A 25,063-nucleotide genomic window follows, 5' to 3' on the forward strand; every position below is an offset into this window, starting at 1 on the left:
CGACTGCACTGCAAAAGTGTTTTCAAAAAAGTTCGGTTTCAGTGACCAGATACTGCGTTTGCGTGTGGACAAACGGCCAAAGCGCATAGAAAAAGCTGCAGTTTTGAAAATTCCGTGTTCGCGTGGACAGTGCCAATACATGCCTGCCAAATTTTAATATATGCTGATAACTTTACGACTTAAAATGGTTTAAAAAAAAAAAATCTGAAAAATATTTGTTGCAGAATGCACATTTTCAATTTATTATTAATTCAGTGTAAAGAGGTCTATGTTTGGATGAATAGTTTTGTCCATACAGACGAGCCGCGGCTGACTGAAAGATATTTTTAGTTTAAAATAAGTGGGCAAACGTTATACTAATATCACACTTGAATAGGCCAAATGGCTTTTTGGTAAGGGTTTGGGCGCCAAAAAAATCGGTTGTGGAGCGAGACGACAAGCCTCAAGCGGTAACGTTGAAATCCTGCTAACAAATTGTGTTAGGCTTTAATTTAAAGTCATCATCCCTGAAAGATGTTAAATATTTCGCACACCAGCTAATAAGTTACCAGAGTTTTATTGTCGTGAGAATCACACAAATTAATTGAATACCGTGAACTTTGACCATGAATATGGTAAAATTTCCTTTAGTCCTGTTGTTAGTTGTTTGTCATAACTTCTCTGCCTCGAGTAGTAAATCTGGGGGCGGCTCCACGAGGGCGCGGCTGGCGGTGACGCGCTTTTCTAATTTGTTATATCCAAAGACAGATTTCTGCCAAAGTACAACCAGTCAAAGTGCGCCATTAGGACACTACCAGGTGTTTGCATGTCCCTCTCTTGCGTCTGTCGCTTTCTTCAGTGCTGCTCTTTCTCTTTGTGCGTGCAGTAAATCAGATCGATCCGGTCCACGGCTGATCACACAGATCTGCCCTCCAGCTCTCATCACCTGCTGCCTGCTCGCTGCTGTCGGTAAGTGCCGTTTCGTATTAACGCACTAAAAGGGTAACCATAGTTTCCGGCATTAAAATGTGCTAACTTGTGCTAGTTTCCACTGTCTTAAAAACAAACTGAAGAGATTCTAAAATATTTTTTACACTGTTTTACACCCAGTCTTCATGTAGGCTATTAAGTATTATTATTCTGCAAGTGACAGGAACTGTAACTGTCGGAAACTAACCAATTGTAAACAACCCTAACCCATTGTAATTTTTTTTTTGTAAAGAAACTGATTTAAACTTTAAACCCTGTTGAAATTACTTTGAACGAATGCGCCTATATGATGACCTAATAATTTGCTTCGATAGGTTGCTCACTAGAAAGAAAGAAAGAAAAACAGTTTTTGTGAGTATGGGTATGGAGTTTCATGATTTGATGTTTAGGTGACCACCCAATGTTCTTCAGTGTAACCTTGTCTGACCCAAAAAACAAAAAAGCCACGAGTGCTAGAATACATATAAAAATAATGAAAAATGGCAATAATGAAATTAGTTCTGATTAAATTATGCTATTTATGTCCATAATTTTAATTTAAAGTCTGTGGGTCAGTGATCAAACATATAATTAGTTTAAGTTATCTGGTTGCCTTCATTTTTAGTTCATTGAAATTAAAAAAATTGAGGTAATACAAGGAAGAAGATTAGTTTAATCAACAAAAACTCAAAATATTATGTTTTCTGAACCATATTATCTAAGTTGATTTGATAAAGGAAAAAAGTTGTGATAAATCATGAGAATTTTTGTTATAACTTTTACAGTAACATAACAATACTAAAATCATTGCTATAACTGTTGTTTAACTTATTTGGCCGTACAGGTGATTATGATGTGCCTGGCATGGTCTAGACTTTTTGCAGATAGGGTTTATTACTCAACCCAATCTATTACTCAATGTTGATCATGATAAGATTAAAATGACGTTAGTGATAAGAGAAATCTGGGGTTTTGGAGGAGAGGTTGAAAACGGTTGAAGTGATGGTTCAATGACAGAAGGAAATTATAAAATGAGGTTTTTCAGTGAATAAGACATCAGAATAACAGACCACCATCTGGGCGGTGTAATTTATCAATCACATTACAGTAACAACAAGAAAGCATTTTACATATTTTTTTTGAATATGGTGTTAACAGTGACCATCTGTTGTTGTTTTTTATTCATGTTTTGAGTTTTGTATATCAGAGGCCAAGGGCAAATCTTTCACAATATCTGTTCTGCGGATACATTAACCAAAACTCCACGTAACTAAAACAAGCGACTTCTACAACATTCAGTTTAAGTACATCATACTTCAGAAGTATTGTTGTGTGAGTGAGGGTTTGTATGCTGTGAACTCTTTTAGATATACAAGTTGCCTCAGTTGTTTATGTGAACTATGTATTCTGTGCATATTTAGTTTTAATATTTGGCCACTATCATTCCCATACTTGAATAAACCTGCTCCACATGAGCATACCACATGAAGCACATTTGTAACCGACAAAACATTTTTTACAGTGTGGACCACCTGTATTTTATCCTTTTTCATTCTCTTGTCCCACATGCTAAACTGCTTCCCAAATGTCTTTGTCTGTCTAAAGTCTGAGTCTAAATCCAAAGCAAAATATAGAACATACTGTAAATTGCTCGGACACATTATCTCAAGGGATCAGTTTATGTGTCTCCCCTACCTGAAGTTAAAACCACAACCTTTACAAAAGTACAGGAATGGATTTCCGGTGTGTTTTGCTGAAGGGAGACACTCCAGAGAATGTGAGGGAGGAGAAGAAACACTTTTTATCAGTTTAGACAGAGGTCCTTGTCCTCTTGAGCAATGGACGAGGACTCACACTGGACATAATGGTCTGATATCATTCAAAATGATGGCTACAGACTGCACTCCTTTCAAATAAATTTTCATTGTATTGCCACACTAGACTCTATGCAAGAGTAAACCATTCACTATGTCTATATTTACTCATAATTCTTGTAAAATCTCTTAATACTGTCTTTATGAAAGGAACTGCCTAATGTGTAATGGCTGTGTAGCATTTAAAATGAGATATTTCTGGTTTTTGGGTTAGCAGCAATAGGTTTTAGCTGTGGTCAAAACAAAAACATATGTGGACTGCTCTGTTGACGGGTTTGCTGGCTTGTGTGACAAGTGATGGGATTAAATCGGTCTGTCTGATTTATTAACGTCAGAAATCATGCCCTGTAACTCTCTCTCTCTCCTCATTATTTGCAAGAAACGAGTCTCAATTAGGAGAACATGAATGGTGTCAGCGATTGGAGGGGTTTCAAGCGTGAAGAATGTGCATGTGTACACAAACCCAGGTGTTTATGTGCATAATTATTTGTGTGTAGGTTCGCTAAGTGTAGACGAAAGTCTCAGTTACTGGGGTGATGTGGGCCTGCATGTGCCCGATGTGAAATGAATTGAAACTTAATTCTTCTGTATGTTCAAAGAAATCTCAAGTTGGCAGGAGGACCTTATTAGGATGGAGAAAAGTTCACCCAGGGACTCCGTGTGTTATGTGTAGGGGTTTCTTCGTCCTGTCCTTGGCCTTTTGTTCAGTGGTATGTGTGTCTGGACTTTAGCCAAGAGCTTTACCAGAATGGCAGTAGGAAAGTGCTAAAGTTTCACCAGCTCCCAGCTGAAATATGTGACCATCCTTTTAAAAAAATATGTAAAATTATTACAAGGGTGAATTAAAGTGAACTAGTTTGGTTGTTATGGGCTGCTGTGTGAAATTCCAAGGAACAAGGAGCAGGACAAAGAATGAATGACTGAATAATTACCACGAAGAGTGAGAGCATATCAAACAACTAACGTACAATTAATACTGGACAAGTAACTAAGGAAAACTCAGGGCTTAAATACACAGGGAGTAATCAATAAAACGGTGAGCAGGTGTGGAACACAAATCAGTGAGGGTACGTTTACACATCAATGATGTACAAAAAACAGAAAAGTATTTACGTTTTTTTGCGTACAGACCTCACCGTTGTCAAAACGATCCCCCGTTCACACGGATCCACGGAAACGACTAAAAACACTATAAGGCTGCCAGGCCAGTAGTTGGCGATCACATTTTTGTGGTTTACACAGAGACCATAACGGTATCTTTTTCAAAAACTTGCACTTTGAAACCCATTTTCAAAAGTTTGCATTTTCAGGCCCCTGAAACGACGTCGTTGTGTAAATAAACGGCCAAAATTAAGCAGAGAAATTTAGTTCTGTTCTAGGGTTCCCATTGTCATAAAAAGCCTGAAAATATTGGAGAGTTTTAAAATAGTGTTTACCAGGAAACATTCTAGAAATCAATAACAGTCACAAAACCAATAGGACAATATAGACATTTCTGCAGTGAATATAATATCTAAATAATTTATAAACTCTGCTGTTTCATCTACATTTGTTCTTTGCGAGTGAATTCCCTAGTAAATGTAGTATTTTTTATAATTTTTTTTATTCTCATCCAGTGTTTACATCTGGAATAGTCATTGAAATTCATGGTCAGAAAGTGTGGCAAGCCTGTGTTCTGCATTCTCACACTCCCCCATCTCGCTCTATCCCTTCCTGTCTGCTGTGCCGTGTGCGTTATTAAAAAAGATGAAGAATGCTTTAAAATATTATACAGAGTCAGACTACTGTTCAAAAGCTTGCTGTCAGTACATTTTGAAAAAAGAATACCTTTATTTAGCATTGAAATGATCAAAAGTTACAGTACTGTCTGTTTCAAAAGATTTCTATTTCAAATAAATGCTGATCTTTTGATCTTTCCATTAATCAAACAATCGTAAGGTTTCTGGCTATATTCTTTATGGATGTGTGTTTTTCTCTCAGACAGAACACAATGTTGTCTCAGTAAAAGCATTTGCACATCAGCGTCTCACCTTTACTCTTTCTGTTTACTGAGGCAGCAAGCCAGATCTCTGTCCTAAAGCCCGCAGTTGCCCTTTAGCCTAGAGAACAGGGAACTCTGCATATTAAAGTAAAGTTAGTTGTTTTGAGTGTTTGTTTGTAGATTTTGTTTTTACTCATTCATGCAGTTTCATTGAGATTTTATTTACCATTTAAACTCATTTAAATTAAATATGTCTTATATTTCACTTCAGTCTCTGTCCTCATAAAACTCTGAACTAAATGAACCATTTTTGAGTGAATTCACCTGCAGGAAAAGTATGGGAAATAATTAATGTACTCAAAATTATCTCTGTAATGATTCTCTATAAAGAATTTCAGGCATTTTATGATAAATCAGCTTCTGCATTCAGAAAAATGTCCTCAGATTCCTGCAGAATTGAAGCACCTATCATTCAGAAATATATTTTTATGCTTTCAGCTATAAACGGTTTTATATTTATATTCATTTTCCCCACAAAACCAGTGCAGTAACTGGTCATTTTCTTCTCTTTCTCTCGTACTCTCTCTTTCTTCTTCTTTCTGTCTTTGATTTGTTTTTTTTTTGTACGTTAAGTACGGACTTGCTTATATTATATGTTTTTAAATGAAATATAACAAATATTATACATAATCCTAATAAAATAAATGGTTCAAAAACATTATAAATAGCTGCGAGTGAAGCATTTCAAGAGCGTATTGGGAATCTGATCTGATATAGAGACACATTTATATACAGAAACATGTGAACACATGGCTCTCTTTAATTCACATTCAAGTTTTGGGGTTTTTTGAGTAGGGCAGGTTTAATTTTCACTACCGGGAGGTTTTGGGTGGATCTCTTTGTGTGTGCTTGAGAGGGAATGGCTTTGTGTTCTTTCAAAGTCTGCAATTTACTGCTTTTTAACTTGCATGCTTTTCTCCTATGCTGTCTTTCTAAGCAGTGTATGTTGTTGTTTTGCCAGATATTTTTGTCTGATATCTTTTCGCGTGCGTGCGTGCGTGCGTGTGTGTGTGTGTTCAGTACTCACTACTCCTAATGTGTGTGTACTAAGTTGGATGGGTTAAATGCAGTGGACAAATTCCCAAGTATGGGTTACCCTGGCCTAGTGAAAACCCTTCCCTAGTGAAATTTTTTTTTATTTTTATTTGAAATACATTTATTTCATGCTAAGTATACTACAAATACATTCACATATTTAAATACCCTGCAATTGTACTTTGGTATACTTCAAGTCTGCTAAATTGGAACATCTAATTTTGTACTCAATGCACTTTAGTTATCCAGAAATAATGCTGAGGTCCAACTACAGATATACTTAAGTATTTTTGATTGTGCTAAAGTGGAATTATTGCAATTATACTTTAGGTACACTTTACACATCTTGCATTTAAATTATACAGTGATCATACTATCCTTACTAATAGTGATGTTAAACACATTTTGGGCCTAATATTAAGAAATATGCATTGTGCAATAAAGAACTCCAAATAAAGTTTAATTATAATATTTATTTCAGTAAGTCTCAAGTAATATGTCAGTAAATATATCAATGGGTTTGTAGTATAGTTTAGTTAGTATGAAATAAATGTGTAGGCCTATTTTAAATACATTTTGGCATAGGTTTTTTTTCTTCCACTAGAGCCCCTTTCACACAGCGCTTTGAACCCGGCAAATTGCCGGCAAATTGCCAGAGCGCCTTCTGTGTGAACGCAAACTCGACCCGGGATTTATGCCGGGATCGATGCCGGGTCGGGACCTAGTAACGTACTCGGTTACTAACGTAACCTCGGTTCTCTCTAGAGAGGAAACGAGTACTGCGTAAATCTTACGCTAGGGGAAAATCTCTTTTCCGCGAGATACTGAAGCCAAAAATTATCCTTAATTTTGAAATAATGTAAAACGCGTTGCGGCAGCATGCAGACACAGGCGAGACGGCTTGTGCGCCTATTGGCTGCCCTGCGGCAACTGCAGCAGCCTATCGATAAGGCCCACTCGTGACGTCAGCTCCAATGGGGGCGCTTCGCGCCCAATACGTCACGTCCCGCCAGAATGGGCGTGGTCTAGGGTAGGGCTGGGTACCGAACTTCGATACTTTTATGGTATCGAAAAAAATACTCCAATTCTATGAGTATCGAAAAATTCTTTATCTTTCGGTGCCAAATTTCGGTTCCATCTGAGCGCGTAAGCGCAAGCTTATCTGTCCTCTCTGCATATTGACAAAGAGCGGAGCTCCGACCCACACACACACGGAGAGGTGCGGACGGATTAAACTGTTTGCAGTTTTGCTGAAGTCACAGAGAGTCACGGTTGGTCTCAAGTGTGGTAACAGTTTTTTAAAACTTCACGCAGACAGCGTTTGCTGCGATATGATATTAATTTAATGGCGAGCAGAAAGCGGTCGCGGTGCTGTTGACGTTACACTTCCTCTTACTAAACAAGCAGCCACAATAGCCGCGTTTCCACTGTCGGGCCAGGGCCGGGCCGTGCTAGTGCGTGCCAGGGCCAGTCGCGTTTCCACTGTCACTTCCGGGGCTTGATCGGGGCTTACTCGGGGCCAACGGCCAGGATTTCTGGCCCGTCGAATACCTTGGGCCAGAGCGGGCCAGCTCGGGCTAGAGGAGTGGTTACGAACAGAGGCGGAGTTCACCTGAGTCGGGAGACGGCAGCGCCGGATAATTCTGTCAGCATTAAAGACTTTTAAAATAATTTAACTCGCGTTCATGTTTGAATGCCTTGTGTTTGTGATGCAAAAGACTATGCGCGCTAACCGTTACCATAGTAAACATAGTAAACGCTTGAAGATACGCATAGTAAAAAAACATACGCTTGAAGATATCCGACCAATCATAAAGGCTATCACAGTCATGTTTTTATTTTATCTGTCAGTAGCCCACGTCTCGTCTCTTTATACCGGACTATCATAAAATAAAGCAACTTTTTTTTCGGGAGCTTCCTCTGTGCAGAAACGAGGACGTTATAAAATACATCGTTGCTGAACTTGCTAAGCTAAGCATTCAGTGAACAACGCTTCGAGTTCGGGAAAAAATAAAAAAGTTGTGGGCGCAGTACAAGGCGATTAAAACGCACAATGGACAAAGCGGTGCCCAGAGAAGGAACTTTCCATGGTTCGACTTGATGGACGGTGTGCTGGGTCACCGTCCATCTGTTAGTGGAGAGACAAGTCGGGACACTATGGCAGCCGCGGACGGTGAGTTAATACATGCTATCTTCTTAAAATCTAAGTTTTCTAACTTCCTGCCTGAATGAACATCATAATTCCCGCTGAAATGGGTGAGGTTGTATGACGTTTGATCCAGGAAGGCGTGTTAAGGGCGGGGTTTAGGGCAGCGCTGCAGGGCTAATGGCCCGGCAGTGGAAACGCAAGCCCGGTGCTTGAGGCCCGAGGCCACTGGCCCGGCTCGGCTCGCTGTTAGCCCTAGCCCGGCCCTGGCCCGACAGTGGAAACGCGTGTTTTGGTGTTTTCTCTCCCCTGATGACTGACTGACAGGCAGTCATTTTATTAATGTTAGGCTATGTCTACATTAATCCGGATACATTTGAAAACGGCGTTTTCGTTTATAAACGCTCTCCGTCCACACTAGCGTTTTCAGGCGTTTTCGGACGTTTCAGTGTGGATTAGAAACTTTTGAGAAACGCCTGAAAACGCTTAATTCACCTTACTGCGCATGTGTTAATCCCCACCAAAGATCACTGATATGATTCAGATGGAAAAATAAATAATGAAGTTATCGCGCAATTCGTCTGACAGGATAATTTTATTTAGTAAAATATCTCACCATTCACTGATGCGGTCCAGGTCGCACGCAGTCACCGTATGTTTGGTCTAAAACGCAACTGCTCTCATGTATTGCCGCGTTTTCAAATGTATCCACTATGGAGTGCGTTTTCAAAAAAGCTTCATTTTCATTAATAAAAACGCCGTCTCCGTGTGGACGGAAGGCCAAAACGGAGAGAAAAATATACGTTTTGTGGACATGCTAAGTGAGTAGTTTTACCAGATTTTTTATTTTATTTTGATAACTGTTTTGATTCACAATTAAGGTGGAAAATAAAAGCTTTGTGTTTAATGTATTTTTGTTGATGTTGAAATTAATTTTAAAACATATGGTATCGAAAAAAGTATCGTTAGGAATCGGTATCGAAACTGAGGTATCGAAATTGGCACCGGATCGAAAAATTCTGAACGATGCCCAGCCCTAGTCTAGGGCTATAAACATAGCTTCGAGAGGCTAGCTCACTGGTTTTTCATCGCCGAAGCGAACCAGCGCGTGTGCAGGCACGGCAAGATACGCAGTACTCGTTTCCTCTCTAGAGAGAACCGAGGTTACGTTAGTAACCGAGTACGTTCTCTTACGAGAGGTACTCTCGTACTGCGTAAATCTTACGCTAGGGGAAACAGTGTAAAACGCCGTGCATGCTAAGATCCAGCACCAAAGTCCCAAGGGCAAGTGCCCGGGCTCATATAGTACATGATCATAAGGGACTCACAGAGAGCCCAGGAAAGAGTGGCTAGAATAGCATCATTCCTGTAATAATATAACATCTTATAAGGAGCAGTTATACTGATGATGTGTCGTACAGTCAGGGCGACCCCCGGCCTGGACTGACGAATATAGTGGGTCTTACACACTGCCCATAGAGCTGCGCGATCCAACAGCGAGCATTTGCTCAAGCAGTTTCAGTATTCTGGCCCGAACACATCAGGGCAGACAGTACCGATTTTAGACCGAAAGCAGCTTAGCCTGCAAGGCGGGAACCTCTAGGTTATAAAACCTTATAAATGTAGACGGGGAGGCCCAGCCTGCCGCCATACAGATATCTTGCAAGGCAATCCCACTAGACCAAGCCCACGACGAGGCCACGCCTCTCGTGGAGTGTGCTCTGACTCCAAATGGGCACTGTAAGCCCTTAGAGGTATAAGCCAGCGCTATAGCATCAACTATCCAACTGGATAGGCTCTGTTTCGACACGGCAAGTCCCTTAGAACGTCCGTAGAGTGAAAACAAAGAGCTGCTCTGTCTGTCTGAAAACAGACGTGCGAGACACATAAGCTCTTAATGCTCTGACTGGGCAAAGGAAGCTTGCGTCTCCTTCCTCGTCAGAGACCGGTAAGGCTGACAGGGAATGACCTGCGCCCTAAACGGTGTGTTGAGGGATTTTGGAACATAACCGTGCTTAGGTTTGAGTATAACTCTTGAGTCATTAGGCCCAAACTCCATACACGTCGCGCTTACTGAGAGCGCGTGTAAGTCCCCTGTGCGCTTCACTGAAGCGAGAGCCAGAAGAAACACTGTCTTGAAAGACAGGTGTTTAAGATCAATCGTCTGTAAAGGCTCGAATGGGTCACCTTTCATGGCTTCCAGCACTGTAGAAAGGTTCCATACAGGGACTGAGGGAGGTCTGGGAGGATTCAGTCTCTTAGCTCCTCTAAGGAAGACGATGACTAAATCGTTCCTTCCTACTGACTGACCCAGCGTTGTTTTTGAGAACGCTGCTATGGCCGCCACATACACTTTGAGCGTGGAAGGGGTCCTGCCCTTGTCCAACAGCTCTTGTAGGAAGGAGAGAACCTCCGTCACCCCACAGTCTAGGGGCGACACGCCACGAGCTGTGCACCAGCTGGAGAACACTGACCATTTCGAGGAATAGAGACGTCGCATAGACGGAGCTCTAGCCTGAGTGATCGTGTTTAACACTCCGCTTGGGGAGGTCAGCGGGTACCCGTTGATGGCCCAAACATGAAGGGACCACAGCTCTGGGCGCGGATGCCAAAACGAGCCCTTGGCCTGAGAGAGGAGGTCCCTCCTCACTGGCCATGGGGCAGTGCTTGCTAGCTGCATCAGAACTGGGAACCAGGGTTGGTTTTTCCAGAACGGCGCTACGAGTAGCACTGAGCATCCTTCTCTGATCCGTTCTATCACCTGAGGCAGGAGAAAGACGGGAGGAAAGGCATAGAGCGGGCGGCGGGGCCATACGTGAGCCAGCGCGTCCCTGCTCTTGGAGAAAAATTCCAGACAGTGAGCGTTTTCTTGAGACGCGAACAGGTCTACTTCCGCTCTGCCGAATTTCTTCCACAGCAGCTGGACTGTCTGTGGGTGTAGAGGCCATTCGCCTGTCGGAACATTGTTTCTGGACAGTCTGTCCGGTCCTACGTTCAGGAGCCCTGGCACATGCGCTGCTCTCGGCGAGAGCAGGTTGCGCTGAGCCCACACCAGGAGGCGTTCTGTCAGCCTGTGCAGGTTTCGGGACCTGAGGCCGCCCTGGCGATTTATGTAGGACACCACTGACATGTTGTCCGAGCGGACCAGGACGTGGTGTCCTCGTATTTAGGGACAAAAACGCGTCAGTGCGTTGTCTACTGCCAACATTTCGAGGCAGTTTATGTGTAGAAGCTTCTCCCGTTCTGACCATTGGCCGAAGAACGGTCTGCCCTTGAGCAGTGCTCCCCATCCCAAGGTGGAGGCGTCCGTAGACACTACCTTCACACTCGAGGAAGTCCCCAGGCTAACACCTGATTGGTACAAGTCGTTTGCTTTCCCAGGTTTCAGAGCTGCGATGCATTTCTGATTGACCTTGAGACGAAGCAGACCGGAAGCCCACGCTCGGCGCGGTACTCGCGCTTTCAGCCAGAACTGTAGCGGGCGCATGCGAAGCAAGCCCAGCTGAAGTACTGATGATGCTGAGGCCATGAGACCTAGCATCCTCTGAAATTTCTTGAGCGGGACAGATGCGCCGCAGCGGAAAGAGCTCGCTGCGCGCTGAATGTCTAGTACGCGCTCTGGTGACAGTCGCGCTATCATAGACAGCGAGTCCAGTTCTGTGCCCAGAAAAGATATTATCTGTCTGGGAGACAGAGAACTCTTCGCCCAATTGACCCAGATTCTCGAGGTGATCGAGCAAAATGGTCCTGTGCTCTATGAGCACCGAGTGAGATTGAGCTAGAATCAGCCAATCGTCCAAGTAGTTCAATACTCGCATGCCCTGTAGTCTGAGGGGTGCGAGCGGCTAGAGACAAGCCGAACGGTAGGACTGAGCACTGATATGCCTGGCCCTCGAAGGCGAATCTCAAACGTTGCCTGTGACGTGACGCTATTTGTATTTGAAAACATGCGTCTTTCAGATCTATTGACACAAACCAATCTCCTCGGCGAATGTGCGTGAGGGTTTTTCTGGTCGTGAGCATTCTGAACTGTTGCTTCGCAAGCACTCTGTTCAGTTGCCTTAGATCTAGTATGGGTCTGAGACCCCCGTCTTTTTTCAGTACCAGGAAGTATCTGCTGTATAGCCCTCCTTCACTCTGAGCTTGAGATAAAGGCTCTATGGCCCCTTTGCTCAACAGTTTCAAAATTTCGGCTCGAAGTAGGTGGTGCTACTTCTGTTTTTACCGTAGCTTCGACGCGCGTCACATAGCGGCGAGGGCGTCGGCGAAACTGTAGCGAATAGCCTCTTTCTATAATGTCTAGCACCCACTTCAAAACCCCCGGGTAGCCTTGCCCATGCATCTGCACGAATGGCTAGGGGCTGAATGCGGAGCGCGCTCTGGTCGCTCAGCGACAGAGGGGCTTCGGTGTGCTGTAACATAAGCGTCGCGCTTCGAGGCAGGGGGCGCGCTGATAACAGCGGGCAGATTGCCCGCGCTCGACTCCTTTGCGGTGGTCAACCGAGAGGGGAGGGCTGGGCGAGTCCCGTAGGACCTGTCATGTCTATGTGTGAATGTGGGCGCGGGATAGCGGGCACATTTACAACACTGAGAGCATTGTCCGCCTGAGCAGAGCGAATGCACGTTGGTTTTGTTTTTACAGAAACCTTGAGATATGCGGAACGTAGTGTTTGTGGGCACTGGGCAGTGGGCACATTTACCACGTTTAATGCGCAATCGACCTGGGTCGATTTCATGTGCGCGAGCCCTGTGTGACGGGCTGTGTTTGTGTGTAGGAATTTCGTCTACATTCGTAACACCATCGGCCGTGGCCGGGACACCAGAAAATACACTCTTATGGGATTTATCTGGGTAGCCGTAAAAGCGGCGTTTGTGTGCAGGCAAGCGGGCTGTTTCGCCGACTTGTTTACTGCAGAATACACTGGAACAGTCGCATTTACTGGAACTGAACGAGCGAGAAGTTGCCATAGAAACAGAGAGCGTCAACATGCTGGCGTTTGTTTGCAGGCGTGCGTGTATTACAGCAGGCTTGTTCACTGCAATATTGACATTTCCAGTCGTCTGAACTTCAGAGGCGGAAACCATAGAAACAGAGTTTGGGTGCAGGCGAACGGGTTGTACCACGCGCTCGTTGGCTGCAAAATACACATCTGCAGTCGCCTTTTCAGGGAACTGCCAGAGCGAGAATTGACGGCAAAAAGTGTGTTTTGCCGGTAGACCCGGGATTCGATCGCGGGTCTCTCGCGCGAAAATCTGACGATCTACAACTGGACCACAGAGGAAGACACATAGACATTCAGTAGCGCGAGTATTATCAAAGAGCGTCAACATGCTGGCGTTTGTTTGCAGGCGTGCGTGCAAAACAACAGGCTCGCTCACTGCAATATTGACATTTCCAGTCACCTGAACTTAAGAGGGGAATGAGAAATGTGTCAGGAGTGGAGGTCGGCCCGGCCGCAGCGGGGCTAAAAACACCCTTTTCTCCTTTCGCCAGTGACGCACGGGAACCATAGAAACGGTGTTTGGGTGCAGGCGAGCGGGTTGTACAGCGCGCTCGTTGGCTGCAAAATGCACATCTGCAGTCGCCTTTCAGGGAACTGACAGAGCGAAGCATTGGCGGCATAATATATCTGCCGTTAGACCGGGATTCGAACCCCGGTCTCTCGTGCGAAAAACCTAAGATTCCGCCACTGAGCCACAGGGGGGGAACACAAAGGTATATAGATGCATGAGCATATAAGAGAGCGTCAACATGTTTTCTTCGGCGTTTGCTTGCAAGCGTGCGTGTTACAACAGGCTCGTTTGCTGCAATATTGATATTTCCAGTCGCCTAATCAGGGAACTGAGTTGTCTTTTCGCCGGTGAGTGACGCGTGAATGGGGCGCAAGGGCAGGGTAGCTTTCTTGTAACGTAAAGAAAAACTAACCCCGATCGTCCGCTTCCAGCCTCCCTTGTGAACGGCGCAGTTTGCGCGGCTCGAACAGAGGGAGAGAGAAAGCTAGCCCCGTGACCGTCCGCTCCTGACATCCCCTGTGAACGGCGCGGTTTGCGCGGCTCGAACAGAGGGAGAGCAGGTATCATCCCCCAAGCAGGCAAGGCAAGCGGGCGCACCGGCGAGCTTTGCGGGTTGGGGGGGGCGGAGGAGCAGGATGCCAGGTGAGTCCTCAGAGTCACCATAGGCAGTAACTGGCTCGCAGTGAGGGCGGTCGCCGTCAGCGAGCGCGAGCGCGAGCGCTGCGTGATCCTCAGGAAAGGGGCGTCTTGAAAAAGACGCCCGGCTCTTTTAGTGCAATGAGAGTGTGTGTTGCGGCGGCGAGCACACACACATACACAAAACACAGTAGCAGAGAAAGGATATAACGCCGGATAGCGCAGCAGGAAGGCGACTGAAGGCGGCGCGGCCAGCGGCTTCAGAGTGTCGACTCGTCCCGCTGAAAGGCTTTTTCAGACGGCGCGGCTTCTCTCCGGATCCAGCGATGCGAGAGCTTCGCTGAAGAGATGAAAAATCAGTGAGCTAGCCTCTCGAAGCTATGTTTATAGCCCTAGACCACGCCCATTCTGGCGGGACGTGACGTATTGGGCGCGAAGCGCCCCCATTGGAGCTGACGTCACGAGTGGGCCTTATCGATAGGCTGCTGCAGTTGCCGCAGGGCAGCCAATAGGCGCACAAGCCGTCTCGCCTGTGTCTGCATGCTGCCGCAACGCGTTTTACATTATTTCAAAATTAAGGATAATTTTTGGCTTCAGTATCTCGCGGAAAAGAGATTTTCCCCTAGCGTAAGATTTACGCAGTACGAGAGTACCTCTCGTAAGAGAACATTGCCGTGTTCAGTCCCGGAACGCGCGCTGTGTGAACAAAAGCCGTAATAATGCCGTGTCGTAGTGATGACGCTGAAGCCGGGCTCGTTCTCCAGCTGTGAAACGGTACGTAATGCGCAAGTTTATGATCGAATCAGAGAAACAAATGCACAGGCGTGGTTTCTCGAGAGAGAGATCGCAGCTCATAAGCAAACTTAAGACGCTGCTGAGATTACAAGTCACATCGATGTCACGTGTCTTTACGGCATTTTTACGGGTTGTGTGTGAACGCACTCTCTGATTCCGGAAAATCACTGGCAGTGTGAATGACCAAAATCAAACGAACCCGGGTCAAATCCCGGGTCACTTTATCCGTGTATTTTCCGGAATCTCTGTGTGAAAGGGGCTTAGGGCACACTCTGCATCCATTGCCTTTGAGGAAACCTTTAGTGTCTAAAAACTCATTGCATCTAAAGACACAACTCACCATGTATTTCAAATCTGAGAATGATGAAATAATTTTTTAGATGATGCTATGTAATTTTTTTTTAGATCAGACTTTTATTGTGCAAACTAAAGAAAATGTGAGGTATGTACTGAAGCATCTACATCTAGCTTGTTTCTGCTAACAGGTGCTGTAAGGGCAGAATTTCCAAACACAACTATTGCAATTTGCAAATAAAACAATTTAATTTGTTAAATATTTAAGTACTAATTTTGTACTATTTTTGTTGAATCCTCTGTTGACCTGTTATGATTAAATGTACAATACAATGAATTGTATTTGAGTTCTACCTGTTGAGTATAAAAATGGTATGGATAAAAATTAACAGGAATTGTGTTGAGTTGCAAAATAAAATTCATAATCAACAACTAAGTTTTAGAATTATGACCTTTGCAAATTTATTTCTATAGCACTTTACAAATTCCCATGGTTGCAAAGCAGCTTTACATACATATAGAAAGTAGTTACACAAGTAAATATATGTATTAGCCTATATAATTATGACAAATAAAGAAAACAACATATGGTCAGTTTTAAATGGTGAAAGAAAGTTTTATTACTTTAGTGTATTCCTAATACACCAAAATGCACCTATAATGAACAAATACTAGGGATGCACCGATACCACTTTTTCCAGAACGAGTACGATACCGATACTTGCATTTTTGGTACTCACCGATACCTGTGTTTTCACTGCATTTGTAATTTTTAAATGTATTGGTAGAGAAACCAAAAGAACATAAATCATATTGGTTTAATTTGTTCATCGAATATGTTGTTCCTTCAGTTATTTTCATGCTTAATTAATACTGCTAAAATGCATTTGTGATGCATGTTACTTTCACTGTTCATTCTATTGCTCTATCATATTTTATCTTTCATTTAATAGCACAACACATATTTAGAGCTGCTGTCAGTGATTCAAATGTTTACACACCAGTGAAATATCAATTCTTTATTCCAATTTTAAAACAACAAAAAGTACCAGCCCAATTAATGTGAATTTAAAACATTATTAAAGACAAGTAAGCAATCAGTAATAAATTAAGTACAAATAATCAAATTACAAATTGCACAAAGAAAGGCTACAAATGAAATAAACAGTGTTTTTAGAGTTTTTCGGGTAGATATAACATGTTCAGTATAGAAATTTGAATAAAGTAATCAAATGTGAAAAAACACTGCATATTCATTGCTGTATAGATTAAATATAGATGGATCTTTTTGTAAGGTTACAAAAGGTAGCCTATTTAGTCAAGAGCAGCGAGTAATTTCTTTTCCTTTGTTTGATTAACATTAAAACACAGCAGCAGATTTATTAGAACTATATATCTATCTATATCTATATTTGATATATATAATTAATTTTCCTCTAGAATGATCATTTTTATCAAGCTTGTATATTTCAGTTCAGTAATTTCACTTAAATGACAATTAATAGGTAATTTTCATTGCCATTTGGAATTACTGAACTTAAATATACAAGCTTGATCAAAATGATCATTCTAGAAGAAAATTTCAGATGGCCCTTAGAGGCTTTATATATATAAGCATAATGCGAGACTGTCAAACCGCCAGTTCTGCAGTACAATGAGAGTTGAAGCAGCAGAAAAATGTTACGGATAGTTTTATTCCATCCGCACGGACTGAAACACAAGCAGTTCTGCAAGTTCACATTCTTCCACCAACGAACGGAACTGTCTGTTTTAGTGCATGCACAAGAATAAAACTAATGTTATGCTTGTAAATGCAATTGCTTCCTGCAGCGTTAAAGGGATAGTTCACTTTGAAATAAATTTTTGGTATGTTTTAGCTTACCTCAAGGGCATCCAAGATGTAGGTGTCTTTTTTTCCGCAGTTGTTTCAATTTTGATATTTTTAGGTCAAACCGTTCTTGTCTGTCAGTCATATAATGCAGGTCTATGGTCACTGTCTCAAAAGGCATGCACAGAGTCCAAATTAAAACAATTCCCCATCGTCCAAATTAAACAATTCCCCATCGTAAGTACACATTGATGGCCTAAGACACGAAGAGAAAGACACTCGTTTTTTTGTGTGAGAAAACGAACAGTATTTATATAGTTTTTACCTCTTATACACAGCGATGTCCGAGTGATCTGATGTGTACGCAGACTGGTGCATAGATATATACACACTAGATGTCGCCTTGTCTACGGCAGTTCATTGGAACGAATGTCTTTAAGGCGACATCTAGTGTATATATCTATGCACCAGTTTGCGTACACGTCAGATCAGATCACTTCGACATGGCTGTGTATGAGAGGTAAAAACTATATAAATACTGTTAGTTTTCTCACACAAACCGCTCGTTTCGTGTCTTAGGCCATCAATGTGTACTTACGATGGGGAATTGTTTAATTTGGACGACGGGGAATTGTTTTAATTTGGACTCTGTGCATGCTCTTTGAGACAGTGACCATAGACCTGCATTATATGACAGACAGACAAGAACGGTTTGACCTAAAAATATCAAAATTGAAATTACTGCGGAAAAAAAGACACCTACATCTTGGATGCCCTTGAGGTAAGCTAAAACATACCAAAAATAAATTTCAAAGTGAACTATCCCTTTAATGACAGATCATGTCAAGTAAAAGAGAAGCAAAACATTCTGCAGATGATATTTAATGTTATGTCTGCTGGCTTTATTTCCTCAACAGCTTCAAGTTTAACACACTTTCGTGTTCTCCAGACCATTTCGCGTTTATTTTCATGCACCGTTTACTGCGCCTATATTGAGACTTTTCTCTGTGATTCGCAGTCTTTAAATTCATATAATCTGTGCTTTCACTGATAGAAAAATCTGTTTGCTTATAGCAGTACTGGTAACAGCATAGAAAGAACACAAAGTAACCCCAGTTTAGCATGGTGAATATCTGCGCGGTGGCGCAACTGGTAAATCGATAGCGCTCGCGTGGCAGCGATCCGGGTTCAATCCCAGTCTGTAGTGTTTCCTACATTCAATGTACATATGTGTTCCCATTGTCTCTGATGTTCTCCGGATAAGGGAGTTACTGGTATACTGGGGTGTCTGTAAAATGTCAGTAAAAGATACATTCTTAAACTGTGCCATTATTTATAAAGATTACTTTATTGTATTTGAAGCACACAATAATGATGTCATTAGCACACTCCACGTTTACTTGGAATGCCATTGGAATGTGTTTTTAAATCACTAAGTATGACCTGAGTTTGTTATCAGTATAATATTAATGTATATGTTCAACACTGTAATTGAATTGCAATTGTAATGCCACCAAAATGCATTTAAAGTTTATGCTGAGTGAAGTCTGCATTTCAAACACTTTAAATATCTACTCTTGTATTTAAGTATACTTGGAATAGTTCCACTTTAGCACAAACAAGTATATTTAATGCAACTTTAGTTGAACTTCAGCACTGCTTTTGGGCTAAAATTAAAATGCATTTAGTACAATATTAGTTGTTCCAATTTAACAGACTTTAAGTATACCAATTTATGGTGTGCCACAATAGATTTAGTTATATTAAAGTACATATGAATAAATTGTGCTTAAGTGTGCTATTTTTTCACTAGGGCTATTTTCACTCTTTTTTTTTTTTGTCACTTTTGCATATTTTTCTAATTTAAAAATCAAACCTCGGTTCAGACACGATTTGACAAAAATAAAAACGTATATTTTTTAATACTGATGTAATATTTGTGCAATTTATTTTATTAATTTGATATGCTGACTTGATCCTAAACTGTGGTCACATTTTCTCTCCTCCCTCTCTCTCTCTCTCTCTCTCTCTCTCTCTCTCTCTCTCTCTCTCTCTCTCTCTCTCTCTCTCTCTCTCTCTCACCCACGCACACACACACACACACACACACACACACACACACACACACACACACACACACACACACACGCACACTCTGTTTATTCTGGATCTCTTGAGAATTATCATAGTCTTATCATAGTCTATTTGTTCATCTTTGGTTACAATGTTACATAAAGCATTGTGGACTCTGGACCTTTGTGACAAACTGTTTAAATGATCTTTCCCCTCTGCATCTCTTACTAAAACATTTGCCTGACCTGATGTGCCTCTACTGTACCCTCCATTAACTGGTCCTCTTACATTTACATTTACATTTTTACATTTAGTCATTTAGCAGACGCCCTTATCCAAAGCGACTTACAAATTAGGACTAAATTCAGCGAGTCATCATAAAGAGGCAAAAGCAACAACAACGCAGGAAGTGCTCAAAATACGAAGTTCAGGTATTATTCAGAGTAGCATAAGCCTGATAAGTGATGTTTCAAAGGGAAAGGAATTATTTTAATTTTTTTTTTTAATTTTTTTTTTATAAGGTTACACTTCAAGTTATAGACTCTTCTTAAAGGTGCAGACTCTTCTCAAATGTATAGACTTATGAAAGTGACAACTTCTCAGTATCAGTAGAATATTAGAGCCTCCATCACAAGGAAATTATCCTTCAGCTCATTTCCTGGAGTGGCACCTTTCAAAATGTCATCTGAACCCCCCCCCACCCCCCCCCCCCCACCCAAAAAAAAAACATTACCAATTCCGTCAAAAGCAGTTATCCTGTCTGTTTTGGTGTGATGAGTCCTCTAGAAGAGAGCAGTGTAACCCGCCACAGCAGCTATTTACCTCCCTCCACAGCACCCGTCTCACTTAACATCATGTGCATTAGACAGATTTAGAAATAATTATATTAAATATGCATCGTTTTTCTGTGACGTTTTTCTAGGAGGTGCATCTGCTAATATAACTAGGAAAAAACAGGCCTACTAGCAATCATTGGTACAGCATGTCTTTTTGAGCATGCTGTGTTGTCTTTATGTAGACCGTAGCCTGCCAAGTTTTGTGTCTGGAAAACCCCTGAAAATCACAAACAGGTTTAGAGACCATTAAAGAAAATCCAGGCAACACCTATTTCACACTTACAGGACACATTAAAGGCTTATGCAACATGTACACTGCCGTTCAAAAATTTGGCGTTGGTAAGATTTATTTTAATGTTTTTGAAAGTCTGTAAAACTGTAATGTTGTGAAATATTATTAATTTTAAATAACTTTATTTTAATATATTTTAAAAATGTAATTTATTCCTGATAGCAAAGCTGAATTTTTCAGCATCATTACTCAAGTCTTCAGTGTCACATGATCCTTCAGAAATCATTCTAATATGCTGAGTTGCTGCTCAAGTAACACATTATTATTATTACAGTTGAAAACAGTTGTGCCTGAATGTTTTTGAGGAAACCTTGACAATTTATTAAAAAAATACTATTACGCACCCTTTACTTTTGAGCTGTAGTGTATGTTTAACATGCAGGAGGAGGTGTACGGTGTTACTCTGATATCAGGATCTGATTTCTATTTTCGTCCTTCAGCAAGAGCTTCCTCTGACACAATTGGGCCTGCGATGCAGTAGTCTGTCAAGCCAGGACCTCGCTTGAGTTCTCCAGAATGAGCTCCTCCCCTGGTCCAGTCCCTGCGTCAGTCTCCCCTGCCCTGGCCGATCGAGGGGACTCTCCTAACCTCTTACCCCGTCTGTACACTTCCCCACTCGGCATGGACAACCAGACCATCTGCATTCCATCTCCGTATTTGGAAGCCTGTCAGGATTATTCACCACCGCACGGGGGAGAGTTCAACCATGGAGCTTTAACACTCTATAGCCCGGTGTCCTCCGCAGTTCTAGGGTACCCTCATCCCCCCGTGTCTGAAAGCCTGGTTCCGCTCAGTCCCACAATCTTCTGGCCTGCCCACACCACACACACTGCGCTGTCTCTGCACTGCCCACCTCCACTGGCCTACAGCGAAACATTCTCACACACTGCCTGGGAAGAGGCCAAGACACACACGCTCAACCAGAACAGGTGAGAATGTGTATTAAACAGTGCAGTGCGTGTGTTAAACTAGCCACTAATAGCAGATATATTCCTTTCATCTCCAGGTGGCAGCTGTCAAAGGGATAGCTCAGTTGCCATAGAAACATAACAGCCCTGTGACCAAACAAAATGTTTTATTTTTCATGCACTTTCTTAGAGGTGCTTGCAACAGTATTTTAAAAATAATAAAACGGGTAAAAAGGCCCGTAGATCATATATAATAAAATTCACCTTGCAATAGTCTATAGTTTTAGCGAGATAAATAGGCTATAATATTACATTTTCAGTCTGTGATTGCAGGATCTAAATACAGAAATTATTTTATTAAACACAAACTCAAAATACTTGTAAAATATGTAAATTTATTGTATTTGTAGTATACTTAGCATAAAATAAATGTATTTCAAATACATTTTTGTATATACATTTTTCACAAGGGAACTAATCAATGAAATAAACATCAGGTGCAACTACTCAAACAATCAATGGAAAACCATGGAAACAAAGGGTGCGTCTCAAACAGTGAATCAATATATGGTGTACATGCATTTGGGCACTAGTAAAGACACTGGCTCACTACACATCCGGACACTGACTCTATTTCTGGTGATCACTATTTGTATTTATGAAACAGCAGCAGACCTGATATATTTAATGTTATTTAAAGTACATTATGATAAATACTTTGCTACATAATGTTTCTTGTTACATGCAACATTTTAGCTGTAAGTAATTATAAATGTTAGTTAGATTATGTTCATTACCTGTGTAGTGAAGTTTTTTTCAGGATTCTTTGATGAATAGAAAGTTCAAAAGAACAGCATTTATCTGAAATAGAAAGCTTTTGTAACATCATACTCTACGGTTCAAAAGTTTCTGGTCAGTAAGAATTTTCTTTTTTTAGAAAACTTAAATTAAAATGTAAAATATATTTAAATAAAAAACAGCCATTTTAAATTGTAATAATATTTCACAATATTAGATTTTGTTCTGTATTTTTAATCAAATAAATACAGCCTTGGTGAGCATAAGAGACTTCTTTTAAAAACATTAAAAAAAGTACCGATCCCAAACTTTTGAACGGCAGTGCATGTATAGTACTATAATACTATATCAAGCAACTAGAGCAGATTAACTGCATAGAAATGTCATAACAATCACATAGCAACACACTTGCAACCACCCAGAACACCCCAGCATCATGCTGATGAGTTTTACACAGGGCATGCACCAATCACATTTTTTTAAAGAAGTGTAAAAATGTTTTCTTCTTCTCCTCTTTTACTTTATCTGTACCTTCATCTTTTATAGTTCTGTCCTTACTCATGCAAAGCTGTTAGGGCAGCAAGTGGAAGGTGCTGATGGCTTGAATCCTTCTCCAGGCATTGTGGGTAAAGTAGACACACACTTTTGTGCGGTGTGTCATGACTACGCCTCTGGGTATCACTATGGTGTCTGGTCATGTGAGGGGTGCAAGGCTTTCTTCAAACGGAGCATTCAAGGTAATACTCATGGTCAAACTTTTTAACGTAACAAATACATGCTCTTCAGAAGTTTGGGTTTCTGAAATTCCATGGAAATGAATGGAAAGTTTCTTCCTTTTTTGAGTTTTTTTCCCTCCAAGAACCCTCAAATACTGTACTTGTTCTGTACACAGATTTCTCTGGATATGTCAGGGTCAGTGCACTGTGTTCTTCCATAAGGACTTAAAACAAGTTTGTTATGACCTTTCAACCAATAGACTACTCAAAAGGCAAGATATGTAAAAAACATGAGAATAATGAATCTCAGTCAAAACCACAAAAATATTTTTGAATACATTGAATAGGAAATATTTTTTTGCCTGGAATGAGTTTTTGATGTTCCTACTAATATATCCAAGGATTACTTCATTATAAAAAAATAGTTCAGAGAGGAATATTATGTGTAATTTATATTTTACAAACATAAGAAAAAATAAATTAATTTTTGAAGATTACATTTAACCTTGTTCAATTATTAGTGCTTTTAAAGATGAACTTTTCATGACCGTTAGATAATGGCAACGGTATATTTATATATGAAGAATTAGGTTTATGTGCATGTATAAAATATATATTTTTTACAATTATTTATAAATCTCTTATATCAGTCAATATCCAATGTTACTTGGTACTGACATTGAGCATTCATAAATTACACATTCTGTTTTGTTTGCTTTAACTAAAAAATATATATTAAATTAATCGTGCTAAAATATAATTTGTCAGCCCTAATGTGTTAATATTATCTTACACAGAGTGAGATGACATTAAAAAGCTGAATCCAATAGCCTGGAAATCCAGACCTAAATCTAAAAGATTAAGGGTCTGGCGTCGACTAATGAAAATCGGCCAGCTCGAGTGGCGGCACCAAGCATGCATTTGAAAATCTCACTGCATGCAATTGGATAACACTACGACCAATCACAACAAGTTATTGCTTAGCTACCAGCAGAGCTAACTGGTAGATTAGACTCTTACCGTATCCGGTCGGCAAAACAGCAAAAACGCCCTTCTTGCAAAGGAACGATTTGGAGCGCCGTCGTCTGTTCCTCTTTTAGAGAAAAAGTCAGGTTCATTGAAGTCATGTTCATTGTAGCGGCCAAAGCCGTTTCAAACAAATAGTGTTCATCCATAGCCATCTTGCAATGTTTACTAATGACTTCAACGTCGCAGCGCTGTCGTCATCTCGCCTCTGGCCCGCCTATATCAGATAACCCGATGTGATTGGTGCAAATTCAACTTGTGCTCTCGCGAGAACTCTGGATTACCAGGGTATGAATCCAAGGTGTCCACTGTGGATTTGTAGTCTAGCTTCCCCCACAAGAATGTGAGCTTGATTATCACATTTTGTTTTTTCTCCCAATATTCTTCAGGACACAATGACTATATTTGTCCAGCCACCAACCAGTGCACCATTGACAAGAGCCGACGCAAGAGCTGCCAGGCTTGTCGACTCCGCAAGTGCTATGAAACGGGCATGATGAAGTGTGGTATGCAGCCGCCTATCTTTTTTCTGTGTGTCCCCCATACTTATTGTATAGAAAGAAAGATATTATACTTTAAACTTTGAACATCCTTTTTATTTGGAAATATATCACAGTATAGAAGTGAAGTGGGTTGTGAATACCATTTCATGTTGATTTTGTCTGGTGTTAAGACATACAGTATTTACCCATTTTTCTGCAAACAGTCGTTAATAAAAATTGAACTTGCACTGTCGTCCTGGAAAATGTGAAGTGATGTCATATGATGTGTGCATTGAATTTGTTAAATTGTTACGTCTGAAAAGATGTTATAATAAGTTAGAATGATAAGTGTGCTGTGCTGTGTGCACTTTTGATGCATGTGTGTAATTGAACAGGTGTGAGGCGGGAACGCTGCAGTTACCGTGGTGCTCGTCATCGTCGAAATCCCCAGATCAGAGACGGCTTGGGCGAGGCGTTAGGGGTCAGAGGTTGTTCCCAGCATAATTTAGAAATTCCTCTCAATCCCACTGATCACCTCTTCCCTTCTGGGGGCAGAGCTGAGGGGTGTGTCCTGAGCTTCTCCCCTGAGCAGTTGGTGAACTGTATTCTGGAGGCGGAGCCTCCTCAGATTTGCCTGAAAGAGCCAGTGAAAAAGCCGTACACTGAGGCCAGCATGATGATGTCACTAACCACCCTCGCTGACAAGGAACTGGTGCTCATGATCAGCTGGGCCAAGAAGATACCAGGTGTGTGTGCTTGTATAAATTTATGAAAAAGTTCTTAGGTCGGGTTCACTGCAGATTGACTTTCTTGTCATTTTT

General features: G+C 41.4%; 1 protein-coding gene across 4 annotated transcripts in view; it reads left to right on the forward strand.

The window, feature by feature from the left end:
* The first annotated feature begins 726 nt into the window (after positions 1-726).
* esr2b (estrogen receptor 2b) overlaps positions 727-25,063 on the forward strand; it is a 65,715-nt gene continuing 41,378 nt past the window's right edge. For 2 of the 4 annotated variants that reach the window (XM_082154478.1, XM_082154479.1), the window contains exons 1-5: positions 727-948; positions 20,753-21,241; positions 22,565-22,755; positions 24,150-24,266; positions 24,638-24,988. In XM_082154478.1, coding sequence (XP_082010604.1) covers positions 20,829-21,241; positions 22,565-22,755; positions 24,150-24,266; positions 24,638-24,988 — 1,072 coding nt within the window. In that variant the 5' untranslated portion in view covers positions 727-948; positions 20,753-20,828. The remainder of the gene's footprint in view (positions 949-20,752; positions 21,242-22,564; positions 22,756-24,149; positions 24,267-24,637; positions 24,989-25,063) is intronic. The other 2 variants (XM_082154481.1, XM_082154480.1) reach the window with 1 other exon arrangement.

This window comes from Leuciscus leuciscus (genome assembly GCF_965113295.1).
Source record: "Leuciscus leuciscus genome assembly, chromosome: 22".
Lineage (NCBI taxonomy): Eukaryota > Metazoa > Chordata > Actinopteri > Cypriniformes > Leuciscidae > Leuciscus > Leuciscus leuciscus.